The sequence below is a fragment of the Episyrphus balteatus genome, chromosome 1 (genome assembly GCF_945859705.1).
Source record: "Episyrphus balteatus chromosome 1, idEpiBalt1.1, whole genome shotgun sequence".
NCBI lineage: Eukaryota > Metazoa > Arthropoda > Insecta > Diptera > Syrphidae > Episyrphus > Episyrphus balteatus.
Window position 1 is genome coordinate 54,602,738 of NC_079134.1, and position 27,221 is coordinate 54,629,958.

At 32.5% G+C, this 27,221-nt stretch overlaps 2 protein-coding genes across 6 annotated transcripts in view; one reads left to right on the forward strand and one right to left on the reverse strand.

Moving 5' to 3' along the window:
* Window positions 1-7,298: 7,298 nt before the first annotated feature.
* Window positions 7,299-9,114, reverse strand: LOC129920947 (uncharacterized). Its single transcript, XM_056002506.1, has one exon. It carries the CDS (start codon window positions 9,038-9,040, stop codon window positions 7,379-7,381), a length of 1,662 nt encoding a protein of 553 aa, XP_055858481.1. The 5' UTR covers window positions 9,041-9,114; the 3' UTR covers window positions 7,299-7,378.
* Window positions 9,115-15,356: 6,242 nt separating this feature from the next.
* LOC129920949 (vascular endothelial growth factor receptor 1) overlaps window positions 15,357-27,221 on the forward strand; it is a 38,350-nt gene continuing 26,485 nt past the window's right edge. Inside the window, exons 1-3 of one of the 5 annotated variants that reach the window (XM_056002509.1) lie at window positions 15,459-15,474; window positions 15,571-15,695; window positions 16,628-16,760. The gene's annotated coding sequence lies outside the window, so the exon portion shown is untranslated. Of the gene's footprint in view, window positions 15,770-16,627; window positions 16,761-27,221 lie in introns of all 5 variants that reach the window. The other 4 variants (XM_056002510.1, XM_056002508.1, XM_056002507.1 and 1 more) reach the window with 4 other exon arrangements.

Here is a 27,221-nt window from a genome sequence, read left to right on the forward strand (position 1 = left end):
AGTGACTTTTCTATTGTTCTGACTGCACAGTGTAAAGCTGTCTCTACACTTCTACCTTTTGTGTATGCATGCTGAAAGGGTGATATAGTCTCCGGTCTTAAATAACTGCGGATATGTATATCGATTAACCTTTCAAGTGTCTTGAGTGTAAAAGAAGTTAGACTGATAGGTCTGAAATCTTTGGGTTCTGTGTAACTGGATTTACCAGCTTTTGGTATAAAGAAAACTTTGACTTCACGTCATGTTTTAGGGACATATCCCAATTGTAGGCTATTTTGGAATATTGTGATCAGGTATGGAATAATGAATTCACTACTTTCTTGCAGCATCAAGGGGAAGACGCCATCTAGGCCTGGAGATTTATAAGGAGAGAAGGAGTTGATGGCCCAGATCAACTTTTCTTTCGTAATAATTTCTCTAGGAATTTCACATATTGAGTGCAAAGAGTTTGTAGAATCATTTTCCAATTCTAAGAGCGCTGACTCTTGCTCTTAGAGGTCCTGCTGCTGAGTTGTTACAAACTTTACCACCAGAAAAGAATGTTAACTTTAACGCTCTTGTCCAGGTCATTGAAAAACGCTTTGGAGATGGCCATATGCAGGAAGTCTTCCGCGTCCAACTCAATACAAGAGTCCAGAAAAGAGGAGAAACTCTGCAACAACTCCAAGCTGATATTGAAAGGTTAGCTCATCTTGCATATCCGACAGCAGGAGACGACATTATCAATCAGTTTGCGACAGAAGCCTTTGTTCGTGGTGTTTCTGACATAAATCTTCAGCGAGCGATACGAACAGCTGGAAAACGTTCCCTTCCTGAAGCACTAGCGTTCGCACTTACTATGGAAGCAGCAGAACAGGCTTTTCAAGGCGTTCATCGGGTTAGAGAAGTTGCAGTGGAGGAATGCTCTTGTCAAAAACTCGCATTCCAAAGAAACCAGCGAGACGGAGCTGCTCGATGCTGGAACTGTAACAAGACAGGACATCTCCAGCGGCAGTGCAGATTGCCACCAAGAAGAACTGCTTGCGAACACTGTGGAAACAGGAATATTGCCCAACAACAGGTAAGCGATACAACTAACACTCATGCTCATCTTGATTCCCATTCGGGAAAACGAGTAAGAACCAACTTCGAGGAGCAGAAGCTGGTTTCTGGTATCAATGGCTCCAGAACCACAATTCAAGTCTCACAGACTAAACGAGACAACAAAAGTCTGACAGTGGAGGCGACCATAAACAACAAACAACACGTGGCTACAATTGACACCGGTGCCACCGCCTCTATTGTACGAAGAGACTTGGTGAAGATGACATGGCTACATAATACCAACAGCTACCGTCTGAAGACCGCCACAGGAGAAGCAGCAAGGGTGTACGTTGAAGTTCGTCTTACGATCCGTATGGCAGAACTAGAGTTTTCGCATGTGTTTTTGGTGGCAGATATATGTGACGCATGCATCATTGGAATCGACTTCATGAAGGACCATGGAATCATTTTGGATGCATGTAATCAAGTCCTGAAATACAGAAATGTGGAGATCCCAATGGTCTATGGCAACGAAAATTCAACAACAATTAGAACTGTCATCAAAGAAGACATGTGCGATGTGCCTGCCTCCTTCTTCAGAAGTGTTTGTGTGGACGAAACTAAAGGGGAATATTGGAAGCCATCGATACCTCATGGTTGAGCCAGAAGTTGAGCAAAGTTCCCAAAACGTCATCATTGGGAAGACTCTTGTGGCACCAAAGAACAACATGGTACCCGTACGGATACTTAACATCAAACCGTACCCAATACAGCTTAAGAAAGGAGAAGTTGTTGGGCAATGCGAATCTGTGCCCGCAATAACTAAGATCAACGAGGCGGACACACAGATGACTATGAACTCGGAGAAACTAAAGACTCAAATTCTTAAATCAGACAACTTGAGTCAAAATCAGCTTAATGTTGCGGGAAGGCTTCTTCACGAATATGCTGATATCTTCTCTTCACCCAGCGGGCAGTACGGCCGAACACAACTGGTGCAACATCGAATCGATACAGGAGATGCTAGGCCGGTTCGTCAACCAGCAAGATGTCTCCCCTTGGCCAAACAAGGTGAAGTTGAAGAAATGATATCGACAATGAAGAAAGATGGACTGATGCCCTTGGGCATCACCGGTAGTTCTCGTCAAAAAGAAATATGGAAGCACTCGATTTTGTGTCCACTACCGCAGGCTGAATGATGTGACGAAGAAAGACATCAGCTACCCACTGCCAAGAATCAGCGATACTCTAGATGCAATGGAAGGAGCACAATGGTTTTCGACTTTGGACTTGAAGAGTGGCTACTGGCAGGTAGAAATCCATCCAGAAGATCGGGAAAAGACGGCTTTCTCCACAGGAAATGGTCTGTGGCAGTTTAATGTCATGCCGTTTGGGCTATGTAATGCCCCAGCTACTTTTGAGCGCTTGATGGAGTGCGTTTTGAATGGATTAACCTGGAAATCTTGCCTAGTCTATTTGGATAATGTCATCTTTTACGGAAAAACATTTGATGACCATTGTGAGAACCTAAAGGCTGTATTCCAGAGGCTACGAGAAGCACATCTTAAGTTGAATCCAAAGAAATGTGCACTTTTCAAGACCGAGGTTAAATATTTGGGGCATATCATCTCATCCCAAGGATTGAAGACTGATCCTGAAAAGTTGACGCTGTGAAGAACTGGCCAACCCCTCAGGACAAGCATCAACTTCGGAGTTTCCTCGGTCTGGCAACGTACTATCGACGATTTGTGAAGGATTTTGCGAGAATCGCCAAAAGCTTGCACCAACTTACGGAGAAGGGTAAACCCTTTAAATGGTCAGGTGAGTGTGAGAAAAGCTTTCAGGAAGCTCCTGTGCTGGCCTATCCGACTCCAGGCAAACAATTCATCATTTTGACGCAGATGCAAGTAATGTTGGAGTTGGTGCTGTTTTATCGCAAGTTCATGACGGAGAAGAAAAGGTCGTTGCCTATTTCAGCAAGGTACTCTCGAAATTCTACTGGTTACGTATGAGAGAAGACGTTGAAAAGTGGTGCCGAAAATGTGATACTTGTGCCGCTAGCAAAGGACCAGCTAGAAAAACCCAAAGCAAGACGCAGCAGTTCAATGTGGGTGCACCTTTTGAGAGAATTGCAATAGACGTAGCAGGTCCTTTTCCCGAAACCAACAACGGAAATCGATACATCCTTGTAGTGATGGACTAGTTCAGCAAATGGCCTGAGGCATTTGCCATTCCAAACCAGGAAACCAAAACAGTTGTGGATAAGATTGTCTTTCATTGGGTGAGCAGGTTCGGAGTACCCATGGAAGTTCATTCCGACCAAGGAAGGAACTTCGAATCTAAGATCTTTCAAGAGGTTTGCTCACTACTTGGCATCAAGAAGACGCGAACAACACCGCTTCATCCACAATCTGATGGGATGGTTGAGCGATTTAACAGGGCACTTAAGGAACACATGTCAAAAGTAGTCAATGATAATCAACGAGACTGGGACCGAAATATTCCATTAATCTTGATGGCTTATAGACATACACCATCGGAAGTCCTATTTGGCTCAACAATACGCCTGCCAAGTGAGATAAAATTTGGAAGTGTTCCAAACGAGCCACATGAAATGGATGAGTACGTAGATAACCTGAAAGGAACACTGGCTGACATTCACCAACGGACAAGGACAAATATAAAAGCGTCTAGTGACAGGGTGAAAACAAGATATGACGCACGAGCGACAGCAACAGGGTTTCAAGAAGAAGAACTTGTGTGGTTTTACAATCCCCACCGACTAAAGGGACTATCACCGAAGCTACAACAAAACTGGGAAGGCCCTTACACAGTAATAACCAGAATTAACGACGTGGTTTACCGTATACAAAGAGGGGTAAGAGGCAAACTAAAGGTAGTTTATTGTGACCGTTTACATCGTTATAATGGTGAAAGTAGCAATGGAGTTGTTCGGGACGAACAATCCTAAGAGGGGGGCAATGTAACGATGAATTACTGAACTACTTTTAAGATAAAAGTCCGAACACACTACCTGCTACTGCAAAGGTAGAAATGTGAACGGACCTTTAGTAATTAAGAAACTACCCTCTGAACACATCCCAAAATATCCCACTAGACTGGAAGTATGAAGCGCCCCTCTTGGAAAGAAAGTTTCGAGAAGCAAAGACGAGAACCTTCGAAGACATTCTCGAATCTTGAAATTCCGGTATAAAAGGGCAGCGTAGACATCGACCGGACACAATTTAATCTTGAAAGTGAAAGAGTACAGTACAAAGTGAAATAAAGTGTTGCGAATTGTTAGTAGTAAATAAAGTGATTTAAAAGTGTGTTTGTTTGAGCAAATAATAAAAGTAAATTGAGTTGAAATAAAGTGTGTTCTTATTTGAACGGAAATATATGTAAGTGGAAATTAAATAAGTTTTATTGTGAACCCGGAATAAAACATTACAATACTTTTTTCCTGGGATACCCTTTTTTTATTTTAATTTGCATTAAAATTTTTTATTTGCATTTTTTTTAAATTTTTATCTGAATGCATTATATCTCAAGAATGTTTTAGGAGGATTCGAGCCAAATTGACCAAGTTATGAGTATTTTAATACTTCGCTTACGAATGATTTATTCCAGAGGTCAAAACTTTAAATCGTTCTCCCCACAACTAATGTTTTCAAAGCCTCATAACTTCAAAACTACTGCACTGATTCTTTTGAAATTTGAAATACTATTTCTGTAGATAGTTTTAAAGGTATCCCTACACTGAGGGAAAAAACGCAAAGCAAAATATAAAATGTTCAACGTTGATTTAATGTTGAAAAAATTAACATGAAACTTCTTCAAAATAAAATTGAAATAACGTAAGAAATTTATTTATTTTGTTGAGATAGCACGTTGGTAAAGCATTCGCCTAGTAACCCAAGAGTTGTAGGTTCGATCTCCAGCGGCTGCCCATTTTTTCTTTTTTTTTTTTTTAATAAATTGATGCTTTCTTTTAAAGTTGAAACAACTTTGATTTAAAGATGTTTTATAACGGTAAACCACTTTAAACTAACGATGTTCCACTTTGATTTTAAAAATTTCGTCTGCAAAGCAAAATCATTCCGAAAAATAGTTGAATCAACGTGGTTTTTGTTGATTTTAAGTTGTTTTTTCCCTCAGTGTATAGAAATTTTCTCATTAATATAATACATTCAATGGAATAATATAAAAATCTATTGGTAAGGATCTTTTTTTTCAAAGGGCTCTTATTTCCGTGTGGCAAACTCGGGCAAACTCTTGAAATGCTATGTTGTTCTACATATCTAGCAGTTTAATAATATATAGGTTAGAACATGTTGCAGCGTGTTGCGCTATTTCAAAACACTAATGTTTAAAAATAGGCCAGTCATTATATAATTTGGAAATGCAAAATGACCGAGAAAGCTTAATTTTGGATATGTTGTAGAGGATGCTTAAAAAAGCTTAACTTGAAGTTTTCGACCAAGATTTCCTTTGGTTTTTTGACAATAACTCGGCTATCTGACGGGATGCGAAAATTTTACAAGAAGCTTTTTTGTAGTTTTTACCGAGTTCTACAATTCATGCATACACATTTTTTGTGTATCATGAACCGTTTTCGAGATATCGATTAAAAAAGTCAAACATTTAGGACATGCCATTTGTTTTTTGACATAATCTATTTTTGGGTGATGAATATCGAAAAAATTTATTAAAATAAAATTTGTAGACCACATTCAGACCTACAATGTCGTATTTTTATATTTTTTTTTGAAAAAAATTACGACTTCCAGCCGTCCGCAAAGTCGTTTAGCCCGTTCGGTTGTAAAAAAAACAATCATTCATGTTTTTTTTTAATGTTTATATTATTATATCAGTAACACATACATACAAATCTATGTATTTATTTAATAAATAATGAGAAGAAGATGGTAATGGTTTTTTTGTAACCCCAATTTTATTAACCCAAAATTTGTAAATACAGTATACCGGCTTTTTGTGTAGATTGTGCATTTTGTAATTTGCTTCAATCTCTACCTACAGACTGACAGACTGACAGACTGACAGACTGACAGACTGACAGACTGACAGACTGACAGACTGACAGACTGACAGACTGACAGACTGACAGACTGACAGACTGACAGACTGACAGACTGACAGACTGACAGACTGACAGACTGACAGACTGACAGACTGACAGACTGACAGACTGACAGACTGACAGACTGACAGACTGACAGACTGACAGACTGACAGACTGACAGACTGACAGACTGACAGACTGACAGACTGACAGACTGACAGACTGACAGACTGACAGACTGACAGACTGACAGACTGACAGACTGACAGACTGACAGACTGACAGACTGACAGACTGACAGACTGACAGACTGACAGACTGACAGACTGACAGACTGACAGACTGACAGACTGACAGACTGACAGACTGACAGACTGACAGACTGACAGACTGACAGACTGACAGACTGACAGACTGACAGACTGACAGACTGACAGACAGACGGACTTCCGGGACCCATTTTTTTGGCATTCTCTACCATCGTAATGTCATGGAAAAATGTTATCTCAACTTGTTTTTGTACGAATGCATAACATGATATACAGGGTGTCCCAAAAGTTAACGTCGAAACGAAAATGGTAGATAGGGTAGGTGGTGACAGTTATCAGAAAAATAATTAAAAAATCGCAGCCATATTTTTTGGGAGTTATGGGCATTTGAAAAAAAGTCGAAAAAATGGTCACCCTGTGACGGTTTTTCATGTGCCGTGACTACAAATCTTAATTTTTCTCATTTTTTTCTTTTGTTACGGAACCTTGAATAATCCTGCTACCAAATGTATTCAAAAATTTTAACTCAGCTGCATCAGTTTTAAAGAAAATATTACTTTTTTACCCAACTTAGTAATAAAAAATTTTACATGACTCTAAAATGACAACTTTTGGGACACGAAAAAATAGAGTTGCATATACAATTAATTTTTTTTAGAATACAATTAGGTACCTAATTCCTTGATTGTCAATATCCATATCAAAATTTTTCACTAAAACCACTTTTATACAAAAAACAAAATACTTAGAAAAGCCAGTTTTTTCCTGGGGGGGGGGGGGGGGGCGAAATTGAGAAATTTGACTTATGACCACGTTTTAGGTGCGACGTTTGAAAACAAGATCATCGGAAAAAAATCGGAGCTGTTCGGCCGGACTCCCTAATAATTTACTTTAGTTTCTCCACATGATCAAAAATAATAAAATATTTGCTCAACAACAATTTTTATTTCAAATTAATAGATTCTGGGTAGATGTAACAAGTAAATCATAATACATAATTGATTTAATTGTTGTTTCGGACTCTTGTCTTAAGAATACGATCTCTGTTAGTGACAATGGTATGAACACCACCACTGTGACGAAATTTTTTGTCCAACTCAAAAATAATGTCATCATCATAGAAAAGCCCAACTTTTCCAGCTTGTCTCAATTTTCCTACCTCAAATGTAATGGAAGAACTCATTGTTTTCGATACATGTGCATCTTTGAATTTAACCAAATTATTTGTCTCGGTTGCTTTCATAACAACATCCCGATCGCAAGATAAACATGCCAAGTCTTTTAGCCTTGTGGCTGCTGCATCGACATCAGGCTTTATTGAAGACAATTTTTTTAATCCGTCGGACACACTTTTAATTTGTATATTGAATGTTGATTTGAAATCGTTGAACATGGCAAGGATATTTTCCTCGCCAACAATTCTTTTAATCTCATCAATTTGTTTCTGAACATGCTCTTCATTAATGACAACACAATTAGTGATTTCAGCTAATTGTTTCTCAAATTTACGATGTTCAGCAGTCATATTTTCTACCGAAACTTTTTGATGAAGCATCGAATAATCAGCTTTTTCTGATAACAGTTCTTCAAGTCCTTCTTTATCCATTGTTGTTTTTTTTACTTCGTCGATCTTGTTTCCAAGTTCTTCAAAAACCTGATGTTTGGTTTGTAAAATTAAATTTTCAATTTTAGTTTTGAGACCCAACATTTGATTATGAAACAAATCTTGTGTAACCATCGAGGAGTTTTCATCAGTTTTAGCTTTATATTCTTCTAAGCGTGTAATCTTTTCATTCAAAACACAAACATTAGATTTGAGTTCAATTAATTGATCTTCAAGCCTTTTGAAATCAGCTGATCCATGAGGTGTTTCAGAAGTTACCTTCATTTGTAAGTTTTTGTAATTACCACTTATAATTGAGTTCTTCAAAGCATCCAGCTCATTTCTCAGGATATTAGTACTAACTGACAATTTCAAATAATCCGATCTCAATCTGCAAGCTGTTTTATCGTCTTCCCGAATAAATTGTTTATCTTTTAATTCACATACTGATTGTTCGAGTAAATCCATTTTATCTTGAATCATCTGTACTATTTGTCGAAGGCACTCAACGCTCTGTTCAGTGTCTACACTCCATATGGCTATATTTTCAATTTTGTCTAATCTGGAATAGAGACAATCAACTTGTTGCCTGATTTCAAAGTTCTTAGACTTCTTGGATCCGTGAAGGCTTGACATTTCTTCATCATCGTTCTTAGTTTCAGTGTGACCAAATGCAACTTTACGATCTTCGGCAGTTTGCTGGTCTTGTAGTGACACAAAACGATGAGCTTTTTTATTTTCTGTTGAATTTTTACTTTGAAAAGCTTCTTTTGATGTACTGCACATGTTTTGTTGGCCTTCTTTAATTTTATCCGACATCGGTAGAATATCATATACTTGATGTTCCATTAATCTTTCTGATGATACGTTACTTTTACTGCCAAAAGTATTTGTTGAAATTGGACAAAAAGAACTGTCGATTTCAATTTCCTCATCTTTAAGATCAAGTTTCTGAGAAATTGCTTGAAGAACAGTGTAAAGGGCATTAAAATTTACAATTCCAGGCTCTGGGTTTCCAATTGCAACATCAATAAGATATCGTATGCTAACCTTCTTGCTCATTTTTTATTTGTTGTTTTTTTTTTGTTAATTTTAAACAATAGAAAATTTAATAATACGTTTATATATAAGGTCGCTTTTTTGCACAGCATATTAGTAAGGTATTATACATTTCCAGTTTTCATTTTCCGTTCAATATGAGCATTATATTCGGGTTGGTACCATAATATTTAATATTTATAAAACGGCTTTCCTAATGGTTCGACTGAAATTTTTCAGTGCATTCTAAAATTTCAAAATGACGACACTTCAAACTGTTAAGAAGTATCTCAGAAATGAATAATTTCACGGTATATTATCATATTTACAATAGAGTTCCTGTTTCAATATTGATTTGCATTATCTATTGTTTATCCGTTTGTTTGGTGAAATTTTGCATTTGATTTTCAACTAGCTTATGGATGCGTTACAGGAAAAACTGTTTTTAGTAAAAAAATATGGACACAGAATTTTTTTTAGTTTGCCTGATGTGGTTTCTTCCTGTATACAGGGTGTCCCAAAAGTTAACGTCGAAACGAAAACGATAGATAGGGTAGGTGGTGACTGTTGTCAGATTGTTTTTCGAATGCTCATAATTCCCAAAATATATGGCTGCGATTTTTTTTATTATTTTCCTGATAACAGTCACCACTTACCTTATCTACCGTTTTCGTTTCGACGTTGACATTTGGGACACCCTGTATTTCGGTAATAGATAAACCAATTTTGTTTAAAACTTAAATAAAGAAAATTCTGATAATATTTAATATTTTGAAAAGTAAACTAAAGTATATAGGTTAGACTGGGCCAAAAAAATAAAATATTTTTTTTTTTGAAAGTTACTTCGAAAATCTTGTTCAGGATGATGAAAAAAAAATTTGGTGAAAATTTGAGCCGTTAAAAAAAATTTTAAGAGGTCTATCATCGGTGTTTTTTATTTTTATACATGATATGATGTTTTACAACAGAACTGCTAGACGATCAAAGTAAAAAAAATTTCTGTTCATTTTTTCTTATATAAAATTAAATTTCCTACAAAAAAGATCTAATTGAAAATTTTCGTCAGACGAGCCGTATTCGAGTAATTAAGCTTTTTAAATCGAAGTGTTTTTTCAATTTGCCTGTTTCACTTTGGAATTTTGTGATGAGTAAATAAGTGAATAGAAAAATAAAACCTCGACAGATTCTTATAGGAAATTTGATTCTCTACAAAAAAGGTCTTGTAGTAATTTTCCCTAAATTGAGTTTTGAAGAAGTTATTCACGATTTAAATCGAGAAAAAAATTAAAAAATCAATTTTCAATTTCAAAATTTTCTAATTCACTGAAAATTCAATATTTTCAAATTAGCAAGATGTTTTCTTGTAGAGAATTAAACGTTCTATAAAAAGTTCCTTGGCAGCAAATTAATTGCTTTAACCGTTAAGAAGATATTCGTATCAAAACCAATGCCCACTGATTTCAATAATTTTCTTATGACAAGTATGCATTTGCGATTTGAATACGATTATCTTCTAAACGGTTAAAGCAATTAATTTGCTGCCAAGGAACTTTTTATAGAACGTTTAATTCTCTACAAGAAAACATCTTGCTAATTTGAAAATATTGAATTTTCAGTGAATTAGAAAATTTTGAAATTGAAAATTGATTTTTTAATTTTTTTCTCGATTTAAATCGTGAATAACTTCTTCAAAACTCAATTTAGGGAAAATTACTACAAGACCTATTTTGTAGAGAATTAAATTTCCTATAAGAAACTGTCGAGGTTTTATTTTTCTATTCACTTATTTGCTCATCACAAAATTCCAAAGTGAAACAGGCAAATTGAAAAAACACTTCGATTTAAAAAGCTTAATTACTCGAATACGGCTCGTCTGACGAAAATTTTCAATTAGATCTTTTTTGTAGGAAATTTAATTTTATATAAGAAAAAATGAACAGAAATTTTTTTTACTTTGATCGTCTAGCAGTTCTGTTGTAAAACATCATATCATGTATAAAAATAAAAAACACCGATGATAGACCTCTTAAAATTTTTTTTAACGGCTCAAATTTTCACCAAATTTTTTTTTCATCATCCTGAACAAGATTTTCGAAGTAACTTTCAAAAAAAAAAATATTTTATTTTTTTGGCCCAGTCTAATATAGGTACTTTGAACTCCAAGAGCATAAGTACGTGCAGTCACGCATTTTATTTTGTATTGGATTTGTTTTTTAAACCGGATATGTAAGATTAGGAGAGTTCTCCTTTCCTTCTCTTGACGGTTGATCAGCTACAAAATTTAGGTTAATGCGATCAGGCCATTAGTAAAGTATTTCGTGTTATGTTGAATGGAATGCGACCCGAAACGAAAAGTCAGCTATTACACGAGGCCTCGAGAGGCTTCGAAATTCTGAGACTCTTTTTTGACGTTTCCTTTTCCACTTTTTCTTATTTCAACATTCCCTTTCATTTCGTTTTGCTTCTTGGTCCATTACAACAACAACAAATTTGAAATCAAAAGAGAAATGTCAAATTTGAGTCCTGGACTCAAGAGGCATCGTGTAATAGCATGCGCCTCACAGAATGATTATTATCAAAAGAAAATTAGAAAAAAGAGTCAACTCTCTTGAGGCTTCGTGTAATAGCTAACAAACTTCAAAAATGTGTATAAGCCCGTGTTATCTTAAATTTAAAATTTGTATCTGTCATATTCTTCAAAGTGGGAGTTGACAGAATTGACTTTATGTTAGTTAACCAATAACCATTCATCTTTATTATTATACAAACCGTCTATAATTCAGTTTTAAACAAAATTGGTTTTCTCCATTAACGATTTTAGGGAAGAGCCAACATAAGATAAAATCATCTGTACCAAATTTCAAGAAAATCTGTGCACGCGTTTAGGCTGTAGCTTCATGCGCAGATGGACGCACCGATGCGTCTCACAGACCGACCGACCGACGGGACGTAATGAAGAAAACCACTTTTTTGGACTTGTCCATCATCGTTATGTTAGTTTTGATTTAAACCTCGAAATTTTTTTGACACGAAACCAATACTTGTCAGTAGAGCAAGTAAAAATTACGTATACGCCACAGTGCATGTGGACAATTTGCAAATAATATGAATAGCAATTTTCTAACTCACCCTAATGGGATTAATTTCCATTGTACTCACTAATTGAACAAAACTACAGTAGCGAGCAAAAAAAATGCAAACGAAAGAGGTTTAAAGAGTTTTGATCAAGAACTAGTTACCAAATTTGGCATATTGAAACTGATTTATTTTCATTAAACAGAGTCAATTTGTGGAATATTTTACTCCAAAACCATTATTTGGTCAAAAGTCTACTTAAATATGCGTTTTTAGACGAGCAAAAAAATGGAAATGTTTTTATTGTTTGCATTTTTTTGCTCGCTCCTGTATATCAAACAGTAAAAAAGAAAGCGGTAGGTAGATTGTGTGGTTTGCTAAGGAGTCGTTTATAGCGATCAGGAAAATGAATAATTAAACAAAACAAAAAAAAAACGGTAAGAAATTGAATATTTTACCTAATGGCCGTTTGTTGTGGTCCGGAAAATTATGTCAATTAGTAAGCCACACAGTCTACATTACATGTCCTCTTCTTTTTCCCGATTGATTCTTTTTCTTTGTTTTTTTTTTTATATATCTGCTTTAAATTTGAAATTTATACGTAAATTTAAAAGATCGAAGGAGATTTTTCAACCACCTCCTATTATGTTATGTGATAACTGTAACGAATGTGCAACATTTTTTTTTTCTATAGAAAGGCTTAAACAATATATTAAAAAAACATTATATATAAAAAAAATATTGGCTATCTGCAAATTCAATTCGTAAAGGCCGTTTACGGATGATATACGTGTTGACGCTATAAGATCATTTTATAAAAATAAAACGCTTTCTATGGCTCCAAAATTATATTATAGTTTTCTCATGGATGCCATAGTCAAAAATGGGACACCACTGGAAGCACCAGCTTTCAAATACAAAAAGAATCTATAGATATAGTAGAGTAACTAAAGCAAATTATTAGGGAACCCGGCCGAACAGCTCTGATTTTGACGATTTTTTTTCAAATGTAGGTAATTAAAAAGACTTTAAAGTCTATAGATTAAAAATTGCCGGTGTTGCCGTATTGTTTTTTAAAATTAAAATTAAATTTTTTTTTAACAAAACCATTTTTTTTGCTTGAATTTCGTAAAACAAATGATAGCAAAAGATTCTCTAGGTAATTTAAGGAAAATATATAAAAGGCAGTAAGGGACAATCTTCCATCGTTTAAGCGATAAATGCAATTTTCTTACATTCTGACTTCAAACAAAAAAAAAATATTTTGAAAACAACGGCAACACCTACAATATTTTAAAATACGTTTTTAAAAGGCCAGAAGCTCATTCTTATCTCATAAATTTAAATCCACTAAATTTAATCAAGACTTTTTGAGAAAATGGTCCTCAAACTCAGAATTAAAAAAAAATGTTATTAGAAAAATTTAAAATGACTTTTTTCCAAACTTTTTCAAATAAAATATGAATTTATTTAAAAAAAATTTTTGGCCATAAATATTATCAGTTGAATTTCGAAGCAAAAAAGGTAAAATATATCACACTTTTGAAAAAAAAAATGAAAAATTACTTCAATTTCAATGGTTTTTTTTTATTAAAACTGAATTTTTGCATTGAAATAATTAATTTTCTCAAAGATTGTGGTAAATAGGAACTTTAAATTTTTTCTTTTTAACTTTCAACAGTAAGGGTTATTAAATGAATAAAAAATAATTTTATGTTTAGATGTTGAACTTAAAAAAAAAATAAGTTACGTTTTTTTTCAAAACTTTTATTAAAAAAAGTTCTTCGAAAATGAAATACTTTTTAATTTTTTTCATAAACCGTAATACATATTGACATTTCCTTTTAATTTGAAATCATAATAAATGCGGCCAAAAAAATTTGAAAATAAATGCATTTTACATTACGACCAAGCTTAAAAAACGACATGTTAAAATTTTTTCAATAATTTTTTTTTTTCAAAAATCTGAGTTCAATTACCATTCTTTCAAAAGCCGTTCATTCAATTGACTTAGTTTTAATTTTACACATACGACTAAGCTTCTAGCTTTTAAAAAATGTATATTTGAATATTGTAGGTGTTGCCGTTGTGCTCAAATATTTTTTTTGTGTTTGAAGTCAATTAATAAGAAAATTGCATCTATCTCTTGAACTATGGAAGATTGTCCCTCACTCCCATATATTTTTTTTCCTTGAATTTCTTAGACAATCTTTTGGCATTAATTAATTTATGAAATTTAAGAAAAATTTTTGAAAAAAATTTGTTTTTGTTCACAAAAATCTTCAATTAAATTTAAAAAATCAAAACGGCAACACCGGCAACTTTTAATCTATAGACTTTAAAGTATTTTTAATTACCGACGTTTGAAAAAAAAGATCATCAAAATCTAAGCTGTTCGGCCGGGTTCCCTAACATTGCCAATTTTTGAGCTTTAGTTACTCCACTAATAAATTAAAAAAATATTTAAAAATTATATTTAAGAAAAAAATTGTTGGGCTGTCTGGGGATTTGAACCTTGCAAAACACAAAACGTACAGCGCTTAAACCCTCTTATCTCCTCACTCTATACGAATATGGCTGTTTTGAGATGGAGTTGGCTTCATCGCTTCATATGACTTGGCTTTTAAGATGAAATTGCAATTAAATACCACATAGCTAACGGGAAGTGGAACGTCAGCATGAGTCACACTTTTTCTTGCATGCAGTCAGAGTGTTCATCGATTTATAAGGCGTTATCATGTCAAAAATGATTTCCAAGTCTTCTGCAATTTTATGTCATTTTAAGGCTCAAAATCCACGCTCATAAATGTTTTATTAAGAATATATTTCAATCATGTTGCTATCTTATTTGTAGAACACTTTTTTGTCATATATGCCATTTTCAAATGACAAGTCTTGATATTCACTAAATAAGCAAGTACCTAATGATGTTTTATTTATTTTTCAATTTAAACATTTTTCTAAGAGTCTAACGTATATTTTAGTTGCAATACATCAGCAGTCAACACACGTTCAAATCAGTTAACATTTCTCTTTTTCAAAACTTACGTTTGCGCCTTTTTCTCACAAAAGCTCTCGAAGTGAGCTTTATTATCAAAACACGCAATAAACCTCACAACTGAAGATATCACACTCTGCTCGTAAAATTATTGTAAAATTAAACTAATTTATCAACAGATATTATTTTATAACCTCAACTCAACAGTATCCTATTTTTACGCGCGCTATTCTCCTCTAGTTGTTGTTTATACGTTATCTTGTACCTGCGCCAAGTGCCGGCAATTAAATGTTCCATTTGCTGTTTCGGTTGACTGCTTAGTTTATTGCTGTCAAAGAATAGTTTGTTTCGAATTTCCAGAGAGTTAAGTGATTCGCGAACGTATGTAAGAAATCAGTACCTACTAAAATATAGTCGAATCTTGAAGTAAATAATAACTTCACTGAACTCTATGTGAAATATAAAGTCCACTTTTATTTAGAAACATGCACAGACACACAGCAATTTATTGATACTCTATTTGAGAGATAGAAATGCTGTTTTGAATTCGCTTTAAGTAATCACTTTCAAGGGTGCTAATAAGTAGATATAATTAATAAATCGATGGTATTGTAAACAGTTTCAAGGAAGTCTTAAATAAATTAAATTAAAAATAATCTCTCTCCGTTAAAAGTGAATTTGTAATTATAAGATAATACCTACTTTCCGGATTTGTATTGTTTTTTTTTTTTAATATTCTTTGAGTTTTTTCAAACATTCTATGTTTCAGCAATTCAGTTTCGCTAATGGTTATTTTGTTCAGTAAATTCATTATTTCATTGTTTATTTTCATTTATAAACTATTTTTCTCACTTCTTCAAATAATCATTAAAATAAAAAAAACAAAGTACACATCTGGATGTCGTCGTATCGGGTATCGATTGATCGTCTGGTCATCTACATATGCGGTTATGGTGATCGTAAAAACTGTCGATTTATTTGTTAAATAAACGGTTTTGTCTAAATATTTGCTCTAAGATATCGGTTGGATTAAATATTGTGATAAAGAATTTAAATGTTTTTATTATTATTTTTTTTTTTGTTTAATTTGCAGGTGCAAATTATGTTTTTTGTGTTTTATGGTATGCAATAACAATTGGGGTTTTGGTCTTAAACAAAAAAAATCTAGTAAAGATAAATTTTAATTTTAATTTATCGCAATTTTGTATGGCTTTGTTCGTTTTTTCTTCGAATATGTCTGCTATTTATCGCTTAAATTAAAGGTTACCCCTCGTCAATTTTTATTATTATCAGAAAGGTGTTGAGTGCTTTACAATTTGTTGCTGTTGTTTCTTATTCTTTTCAAATTTTTAAGACCGACATAGAAAATAATAACAAAAATGTGATAAGATAAATAATACCATATCAACGACAGAGCAAATATATTTATATGCATACCTATACGTACCTATCTATGTAATAAAAAATACATTCTTAAGTTAAAGCTACATACATACATATGTATATGCCTTGCAATTAAATTTTATTTTATTTGTCAGAGTAATCAGTGATCAATTCTTAAACTAATTGTACAAAAACGTTTCTGCTAAATTTTAAAATTTCGACCGTTCGTGTTTAACCGCTGGAAATTGCAGCTTTTCAACGGAGGACAAAATCATACTTTTAATAACCGTAAGTTGCCTTATTGATGTTTTGTGAGTAAGATACAAATTATTTTATTCTTTTTTATCATTTTAACAATGTTTCTTAGAACACTTTCGACTTTAAAAAATTATCAATTAATTGCATATTGGCCATGTTTTCATGTTACTCATGTTTCGTTTTACACGCAAAACAATCTGCACAAGTATTTGTTTTGTTTTAATTTGCGGATAAAATAAAAAAAATGAGTAACTACCGAGTTGTAGAAAAACAAAGCTGTGGGTTTAGGTTATGTACCTCTTATTGTCTCTAAACTTCTATTGCCTATGAATAAAATACAATTACACATTTCTCGGAGAAAATTGGCCTCAAAGTCAAATTATAGCCAAGAAAAAATGATAACATCCTTCAAAAATTAATATCTGAGTAACAAAAAAAGATTTTAATGTTTTTAAAAAACATTTACAAAGGATTATGTTTCTTCTAAAAATAAAGTTATTATGTTTCTTCTAAACAAAGTTTTTATAACATTATTTTTTCACAGAATAATCCCTCATTAACATGATTAAAAGTATACCAAAGTAAGCGTTTTTTGAATCGTCGCTAAGTGATATCAAATTTGTAGATAGAGCGTTACTGTAGAATAAATTCTTTCTTAGAATATACTCAAAAATCATCATTTAAATTTTCCGTGTCTTATTATGGAACACCCTGTATACTAACATACTATGAGTTTAAGAGCGGAATTCAGAGTCGTCACTCAAGTAAAAATTTTACTCAAGTGAACATTTGCTCTTGCGTTTGGCCCACTCCATTTCGTCGTTACGTAAAGAAAACCTAAGAGTTTCTTTGATTTTAGCTTTAAATACCAACTGAGGCAATTTTTAAGTAAATGCATGAGCAAACACTCACAAAACTCATCTCAGACTTGTGATTCAGAAAAAAATTTACTTGAGTGACGACTCTGAATTTCGCCCTTAGTCACTAGGTAGTTGTATTAATTTATTTGTTATATTTATATTTTGTTCACTTTTAACTTATCACTTAACCTTAAATTTATTTTGTCAACTGAAAACAACTAAAAAAGTAAAGACAGAAAGAGATTCAAATAAAAAAAAACATACATATATATGCATTCTTGTACACTGAGGGAAAAAACGCAAAGTAAAATGTAAAATGTTCAACGTTGATTTAATGTTGGGAAAGAAATTAACATAAAAATTCTTCAAACTAAAATTGAAACAACGTAAGAAATTTTTTTATTTTTGTTGGACTTCAGCTTTTGTTGCATTTTATCACTCTAATCTTCAACAGTGAGATAGCACGTTGGTAAAGCATTCGCCTAGTAACCCAAGAGTTGTACGTTCGATCCCCAGCCGCTGCCCTTTTTTTTCTTTTTTTTAAAATAAATTGATGGTTTTTTAAAAGATGAAACAACTTTGATTTAAAGATGTTTTATAACGGTAAACCACTTTAAACTAACGATGTTCTACTTTGATCTTAAAATTTTCGTCTACAAAGTAAAATCATTCCGAAAAATAGTTGAATCAACGTGGTTTTCGTTGATTTTAAGTTGTTTTTTCCCTCAGTGCACCTCTATTTTTCGTTTTTTTTTACATATTACGTATACGCCACGTTTTCCAACAACTTTGTAAGAAATAACTAACGTATTCGGTTATTTTATGACCTCGTTTTGCAGAATCTTATTTTTTTAAATTTTATAATGGAGTAACTAAAGCAAATTATAAGGGAACCCAGTCGAACAGCTCCGATTTTGATGATCTTTTTTTCATACGTCACGTCGCGTCGGTAATTAATGTTTTCAAAATTTTTGAGTTCGCGACCCCTTGAGATGAAAATATTTTGGCGACCTCCTCCCACTGTAATGTGTCAGTATTTTTAAATATCTTTTTACACTGTAGCCGTTCAAAACTCAATCTAATTACATAAGAAGAAAGGAAGAGACGAAAACAATGTAGCTGCAAAAGACAAAATCAGAGGATTTCTCGGAAAACTTCGGTTAAGTTCCGTGTCCCAAGCAAACAAATTTTTTTATATTCAATTTTAAAAAAATTTCACGTCCGTGCGGTTCAGAACTCAAGGCAGGTGAAAATTCCCCAGAACTGAAATATTTTCGTGCCAAACAAAGGCAGTGATGCATTTATGAATTCAACCTTAATTTCAACTTAACAGAAAATTGGAAACCCAGTTCGAAGAGCCTTATTTGATCTTTTTCGAACTAATGATAGTGCTGCTTAGATTGTGTAACATCAAAACTTTTTTCTCACTAGATGTCCTTAAAACAGGCAGGAATAGTGTAATGGGATCAGTTGACGCGAAAGTTGATAATCCAAATCGACAATTGATGGAGGAACATTGTAGATTTTGATTATCTACTATCGCGTTTACGGTTCCCCACCAAAGAAATGTGTCATAAATATGTCTCCGCTAAAAAAAAAAAAACAAATAGATTTTGAGTAGATTAACATCTAGATAACTAGTAAGCTGATGAAAACCTAAAATGTATGAGAAGCCTTTTAGATTTCGCTGAGATTTTGATTCGGGTGAAAGTGGTATTAAAACGTTTCTTGTAGGTGTTATATGATGAGAAATCTGAGAAACACACTCAAGGTTTTAAGAAAGGGCAGACACAATTAATGAAGCAACTGCATTATGAACAATTAACCTGGTCCATTTATTTAACCAAACAATTACTACTTAGGTATTACTAGAAAGTTGAGATTTCTAAATTAACTATCATTTTTTTTTTCAAACCAAAATAAAAAAATGAGGATATTTCTCAACTCAAAACTAATTGCTTCAATGAACGATCCCATTCGCACCTCTTCAACACTATAAATATTTTTTTTTTATTGACTTGATATTTATAAAACACAACAGAAATTGAAAGAATAAAGTAATAAAAAAGGGGAATATATAGGGGATGAGAACTGTGGAGAGCTTAGAGGGTTAATATATAACTACATTGACTGCATCATTGTCGCCGCTAAATGATTAATTTTCTAGAATTTCTTGTGAATCTAAATTATTTTCTTTCTTACTTTCATGTAAACATAATTATTTTTATTGAAAGAATCCATTAGGAAAAATTATTTTTAAAAGGATTTTGACGTTGTTGATTGTGTTTGGATACATAATATAATCAATAATAAATAAAACAACCCTTTCTAGCCAAAACCTGACTTATTTCTCTTAAGTAAACAAGGATTCACCCAAAATTCATTATTAATAGTTTATTGGACAAAAAAAAGAAAGAATTTTAGTGGTTGTTGTGTACAGCCAAAATTAAACAACATAATTTCTTACTACGCACGCATCTATGAGAGAAAGTATAAGTATTTGTGACACCATCAAACTTAAACACTGTACATTTGTTTGATAAGAACCAACAAGAAATTAATTAAAATGATCACTTTGGGAATTGATATAGGCAGGCACATACCTTCAATATTTTAAGTGATTCTGATTATTAACAAAAGTTAAAAAAAAAACCTTGTTTTCATTAGATATTAAAATTTTTAAGGTATTTTTTGTTTGTTTATTGTATGGAATTTAAATATGTAATACCGAAGTGGTTAAGGAACAAAATTGCGCACTTTGGTATAAATGCATTTTAGATCTTTGGTAGTACGGTAGATGCTTTTGTTTAAAAAAAACACAATTTTTTTTAAACCCTGTCTATAATTTTTTCGATTTTTTTAAGGTGTTGATTCGTGATTTTCTATAATACCAAATACAACTTACCAAAAGACAAATGCGTGGCAAAAACAAAATAACCAGAAATGTATCTCTTCTCTATTAAGAGAAAGACCAAAAACACAAAGTGATTTTGTGTGCACCAACCTAAGAACCTTTACTATAGTATAATTTGAGCTGAAGCAGATGAGTCGGTAGCTATGGAAAAGACGACTTTCACAGAATTCTAAGTTCTAAGAGGAACAGTGTTTTTTTTAGCTGTTACTTCTTCCCTTGTTATTAGTAACTTCCAATGCATCTCACTTCTATTCAAAAAATGTTCATCTCTTCACAAAGATTATAAACTTATTTAGAACGATCGTTTCGGGTCTCTCCTACTCTCCGCATATACGGTAAAAAAAAAACAATAAAAAAGATCATGTATACGCCACAGTTGACTGCAAATAAGTGAATTACAAGTTTGGCCTTACTGAAATTAAATAAACACTTGCACTCAATAATTGTACAAAATATTTACCTTCTTGTCGTCAGTGTTAATAAATAAACACAAAAACAAAATCGTTTCAAATAAGAATCAAAATTTTTTATATATTTCTTTATCCTCCTTAATTCATTGTAATATTACAAAAAAACAAGAAATTCAAACATAACACAAAACCAAATAGCCCAGGCAAATTTGTCAAAATATAGTCATGAAATCGCATTTTTTGCGGCACAAAATTTTTTTCATGGAATGTGATCGGGTGTATGTCCTCATCATAAAAGTCAATTTGTTGGGATGATAGGACGTCGCGCAGTGTGCAATTTTGCAAATCTAGCAGAACTAAATTCGTGGTTCCAAGTACAATAAATTATTGCAATGAAAACCAGTTTAATTTTGTTAAATATGTATTTTTACAAGTGCTTTATTGATTTTTAAATATATATATATCTAATTATAAGTGCGATATGTGGCAATCGAGTACATATGTACAAAAATAGATGGGGAAGAGCCGACATCGTGCAAACGATTTTGGGAGTTGTTTCTCAAAACTATCTATATCTCGAAAACGAAGCGAGATATCGAAAAATTTTATTTAATCTTTTTGTCTTATATTATTATGAAGAATCTTAAAAAGTAAATTGCGATTCACAAAAATGTGATTTACGATTTTTGAAAATATCGAAAATACGTTTTTGCCCTATGAATCTGACCAAAAAAAAAATATTGTATGGGAGCCGCAGTTATTCACAAAAATTCTTAACGGATTCTGATAAATAGAATATTGAGCGAGGTCCTAAGCACCATTTCACGACGGATACATGCGGATACATTTTTAAAACGCTTGACGAAGTCAGATGAAACAAAATGAAACTTTCATTAAGACTTATCAACACATTTTTTCTTGTGGTTATCACATAATAGAATACCAAAATATAATACAAAAAAATGTTTGTTCAGCTAACTTTGATAAATAACAAAATACGTAACCATTGGTTTCACTCGAAAAAATCAACTGGCTTTAAATATATTTTTGCTTATTTTAATCTTATGTTCATGACCCTGCAGAACCCAGCATGCAGTTTTAATTTTTGTATGGAATTTAACCTTTCATTCTACATCAAAATATTTCTATTCGGAAGACTTCGAAATTTTAATAAAATTCTACTAGATATGTAGGTAAAATTGCACACTGTGCGTCGGGAGCAGCCGCCATCTTGGAAAAAAGGTTGGTTTCGTTTTTTTTTAATAAATAGCTCCATTATTACTTATTAGAACCAAAAATGACCAAGGACAGACTTATTAACAATAAAATTATCTAAAAAATGGTATACGAATGAATTCCGAAAGTTAATTAAATTCAATTTTATAGTCGGTCAAAGTCCGGATTTGTCTCGCAAGGTTGGGGCAAAATGACATTTTTTCAAATATATGACGAACTTTTGATTTGTTTGGGTAATTTTTCAAGGATGAATTATAGCACATTTAATCATCTACATATAAAATGAGCGCTCAATTGTTTCTGTAACCATCATATTGTAGAAGCAACAAAAATATAAGTAAGCAGTTTTATAAATTTATACGTCTTAATATCGAATTCAAACTTTGGAATCTTTAAAGTTGAGCTTTATATGGTTTCCGAGGGGTTTAATAACGTGAGTTTTCCAATTAATATAATTAGGCTAAATTGACACCATTTAAAATTCTAAATATAAGAACTGATGCTCTGTCATTTTTCCTAAATTTGAACACCTCAATCTCAGCAATGCGATTAGTAGAACTCAAGATATGAGTTGTTTAACCCGTTATGTTTTCGAGACTGTTATGTTTAATTTTTTCTACAATATTATGCTTACAAAAATAATTGAGGGCTCATTTTATAGATGATTAAATGTGCTATAATTCATTCTTGAAGAATTACCCAAAAAATCAAAAGTTCGTCATATATTTGGAAAAATGTCATTTTGCCCCAACCTTGCGAGACAAATCCGGACTTTGAGCGACTATAAAATTGAATTTAATTAACTTTCGTATACCATTTTTTAGATAATTTTATTGTTAATATGTGTGTCCTTGGTCATTTTTGGTTCTAATAAGTAAAAATGGAGCTATTAAAAAAAACCAACCAACCTCTTTTCCAAGATGGCGGCTGCTCCCGACGCACGTCCTATCATCAAAACAAATTGACTTTTATGATTGCAAAAATACCATGACAGCCGTTTTATCCGCGCCCAAACACTCGATAGACGAGCCCAAAAATGCGAAAGCCAGGGTTTGAGGTAATCACTTGAAATTAATCTCATACTGTTGCCCTTGACTCCCCGATAGCAAAGATACCTATGACGTTTTACTTGCGACCAAACACGAGATTAAGATTAGGGTGAGAGGTGGGGAATAATTCGCCTTATCACTGCGGCTTCTGATGGGCCTATTGTGATTTCCTCTTTTTTAAAGTTCACGTAGAAATCCTGAGCTTAGAAAACTTAGGGCGATTTTATTCACTCAAAATTGAAAACAACCCGAGAATTTTTATTTTCAGCTTGACAATTTGATTTTATTCACTGAAAGTTGACGGTTTTGCTAAATTAATTCTTTAAATAAAAACAATCTGCTGTCATGTTGACAAAAAAAACTTTCCTAAATTTTTAGGGAAAATTTTCTTGCCTAACTTTCCAGTCAGCTTTCCAATAAAATTACCTAAATTGGAAGGATTTTTTTGACAGCTGACCAACCAGACCGAGAAATTGGGCAGGTTCAGAAACGTTAGGGACTAAATATTTAGGTAATTTCTCGGTCTCTGATTGGGCAGCTGTCAAAAAAAATCCTTCCAATTTAGGTAATTTTACTGGAAAGCTGACTGGAAAGTTAGGCAAGAAAATTTTCCCTAAAAATTTAGGAAATTTTTTTTGTCAACATGACAGCAGATTGTTTTTAATTAAAGAATTAATTTAGAAAAATTAAATTTATTTGTGTCAAAAATAACTAAAAAGTGCATTATCGGTTATAATTAATTTTATTTATTCATTACAGTTAAGTGAAATTTGGTGTCTTACCCATGCGACCGGTAAAATTCTTAAATAAATTTCGAAATTTGACAATAGCATCACATCCAAACTAATTTAGTCAATTTACTCAAATTTCCGTTCAGAAAATAACGTTGCCTAAATATCTAGTCCCTAATATTTCCTGAACGTGCCCATTACATAAATATTTAGTCCCTAACGTTTCTGAACCTGACCATTTTGCTTTGAAATGTCATTTTTTATTTTCATTTTTGTTTCAAAATTAGTTTTAATTTAAAAAATGAAGAAACTTTTTATTGGAGAATGATAAATTGTTGGTTTTTTGGATAATTATATTCACCTACCAATTAATTGGAACCTTTTAGGTCAAAACAATATTTTTTTGTTTATACAGGGTGTCCGGTAGAAAATGGATAAGCCTAAAATGGCTGATAGGTGCACTTTTGACTGTTCTGAAACCGAATAGAAAAAGTTTCTATCGCAACCAGTTTAGAAAATATTAGCTTTTTTTCGTTCAGTGTACTTTTAATTTCATCATCTTACGTTTTCTTTAACCACAACCACGAATGAATGAATTTTATAAATTTCTTATTTTTATAATTTTCTACAATAATTGGCTCACTACATAAGAAGTTAAAAGTTTTTACAACTGTTGCATCTTTTCTTTAAAAAAAATTTGAAATTAGTTTTTCGATGCAAAATGTAAAAAAAAATATTTTATGAAAATTTTCAAACACCTGTTGTAATAAAAAAATTCATAGGAACGTAGGTGGCCAACTTTTTTAAAAATATGCGCGTCCAAAGGGGATTGCAGAATGGTAAAAGTTTATATCAAATCTAGAGTTACTAGGAAGTTATTGGTACCAAAGTGCAAAAAAAGCCTATTAATTTAATAAATTATTTTAACTGTAAAATCTTATAAGTTTTTCACATTGCTGCCTCAAATGCATGGATTCCATCAGTTTTTTTAATCAGTCATATTTTACAATAATTCTTCTTACACATAACTACTAAAAAAAAGTGTTATAACCGTTGAACAATGGCTATAAAAAAATAATTTAACTTTTTTTTTAATTCAAAGTAGAAAAAAAATATTTGTTTGCTAATTCGCTAATAACCAGTTTAAAAGATAAAATAAGAAGTGGCTCACCATATTAACTGTAAATTAAATTGCATCTAACAAATATTGGATGTTTTTCGTATCCCAATAACATTGGGAATTGAACAAAAATTCGAAAACATTGCAACATTTTCGATGAGGTTGCATTGGGCCAACGGGACCGAAAATCTCAATTTTTCTTTAAAACGAGATCATTAAGAAGTCAAAACTCAAAACAAGCTGTCCCGATGCACAATTTTATGCCCATGCTTAAACTGAGCAAACAAATATTTTTTTTTTCTACTTTGCATTAAAAAAAAGTTAAATTATTTATTTTATAGCCATTGTTCAACGGTTATAACGCTTTTTTAATAGTTATGTGTAAGAAGAATTATTGTAAAATATGACTGATTAAAAAAACTGATGGAATCCATGCATTTGAGGCAGCAATGTGAAAAACTTAAGATTTTACAGTTAAAATAATTTATTAAATTAATAGGCTTTTTTTGCACTTTGGTACCAATAACTTCCTAGTAACTCTAGATTTGATAAAAACTTTTACCATTCTGCAATCCCCTTTGGACGCGCATATTTTTAAAAAAGTTGGCCACCTACGTTCCTAAGGATTTTTTTTATACTACAGGTGTTTGAAAATTTTCATAAAATATTTTTTTTTACATTTTGCATCGAAAAACTAATTTCAAATTTTTTTTAAAGAAAAGATGCAACAGTTGTAAAAACTTTTAACTTCTTATGTAGTGAGCCAATTATTGTAGAAAATTATAAAAATAAGAAATTTATAAAATTCATTCATTCGTGGTTGTGGTTAAAGAAAACGTAAGATGATGAAATTAAAAGTACACTGAACGAAAAAAAGCTAATATTTTCTAAACTGGTTGCGATAGAAACTTTTTCTATTCGGTTTCAGAACAGTCAAAAGTGCACCTATCAGCCATTTTTGGCTTATCCATTTTCTACCGGACACCCTGTATATATATTTTCCTGAATAATTTTAAATAAGTAAAAAAGTGATGTGTGTGACAAAATTGATTTTTTTCTTTGCAAAAGAGCCATTGGTTCGGAATTTCTTTTCGTGACCTCGGAAATTCTACTTTTTTTTATTGGCTCTGATGTTTCACATTGGTTTTTAATTAATCATATAGCATGATATTCGAAACCATTAACTTAAAAAAGTGACATAATTCAAAATAACATTTGAAATTAACATGTTATTTAATTAATTGTCACAAATATCCCAGGGAAATTTTTAAAACGGAAGTTGGCCAACTTTTGGTTCGAAACTATGGAGCTAAGAACAAAATTATTGAAAAAAATAAATTTTCAACTTGCGATTTTAAACTCGAGTTGTAGTTAATTCTCAAGCTTGCCAGATTCAGAGTTTTCCTAAATTTTGACTAATAGTGAATAAAATGGCCCTTAGTATGCTTCGAGATAATACCCTTCGAGATGACGTCGACGTGTATTGATGAGAATATAATTTTTTTTGTTTATCACAGCTCTGTTTTCTTTGATACGGAATTGAACTTGTCCATGCTCTGGTGCAGATAAGTTTTGGCGTTCATTCCGAATACTCCGGCCCCAACACCTTCATTTGTTTTGAAGCCATCTGTGTACAATACTCGCTATTGAAGATGGGTCTGTTTTGTTCCCAGTCAGACACGAGAAGACGAGTCCTAAATTGCGTTCTTTTTCGTGTAAGCTAAAAGCAAGGGCAGGATGAGACTAATTTCAAGTGGTTACCCCAAGGCCCAAGCCCTTGCTTTTTGCTATTGCGAAAAAGATCGCGATTTAGGACACGTCGGCCGGTTCGGTTTCAATATTTTACTGCGAATATGCATAAGAAATTGAGGAAGAATTTTCCTGAGAATGCGAATATTGTATTCACAATTCCTAAAAAATATATTGTCACCATTATAATGAGACTGTTTTGCGAACACCTTTTTTGAAAAATCGTTAATTTTAAAATTTTGCCAAACTCGCATTCTCGTTCTGTGAATAAGAAAATTAAAAAAATGTATTATCGTCTCAAAATACGTTATCATTTCAATTACAGAACTCATACTATCAGTACCTACATTTTGGGTCTTGTATTTTTGTTGATTTTTTTTTTTGTCCGTGGGTAGGTGTTGAAATCTTCAAAAGATTCTATG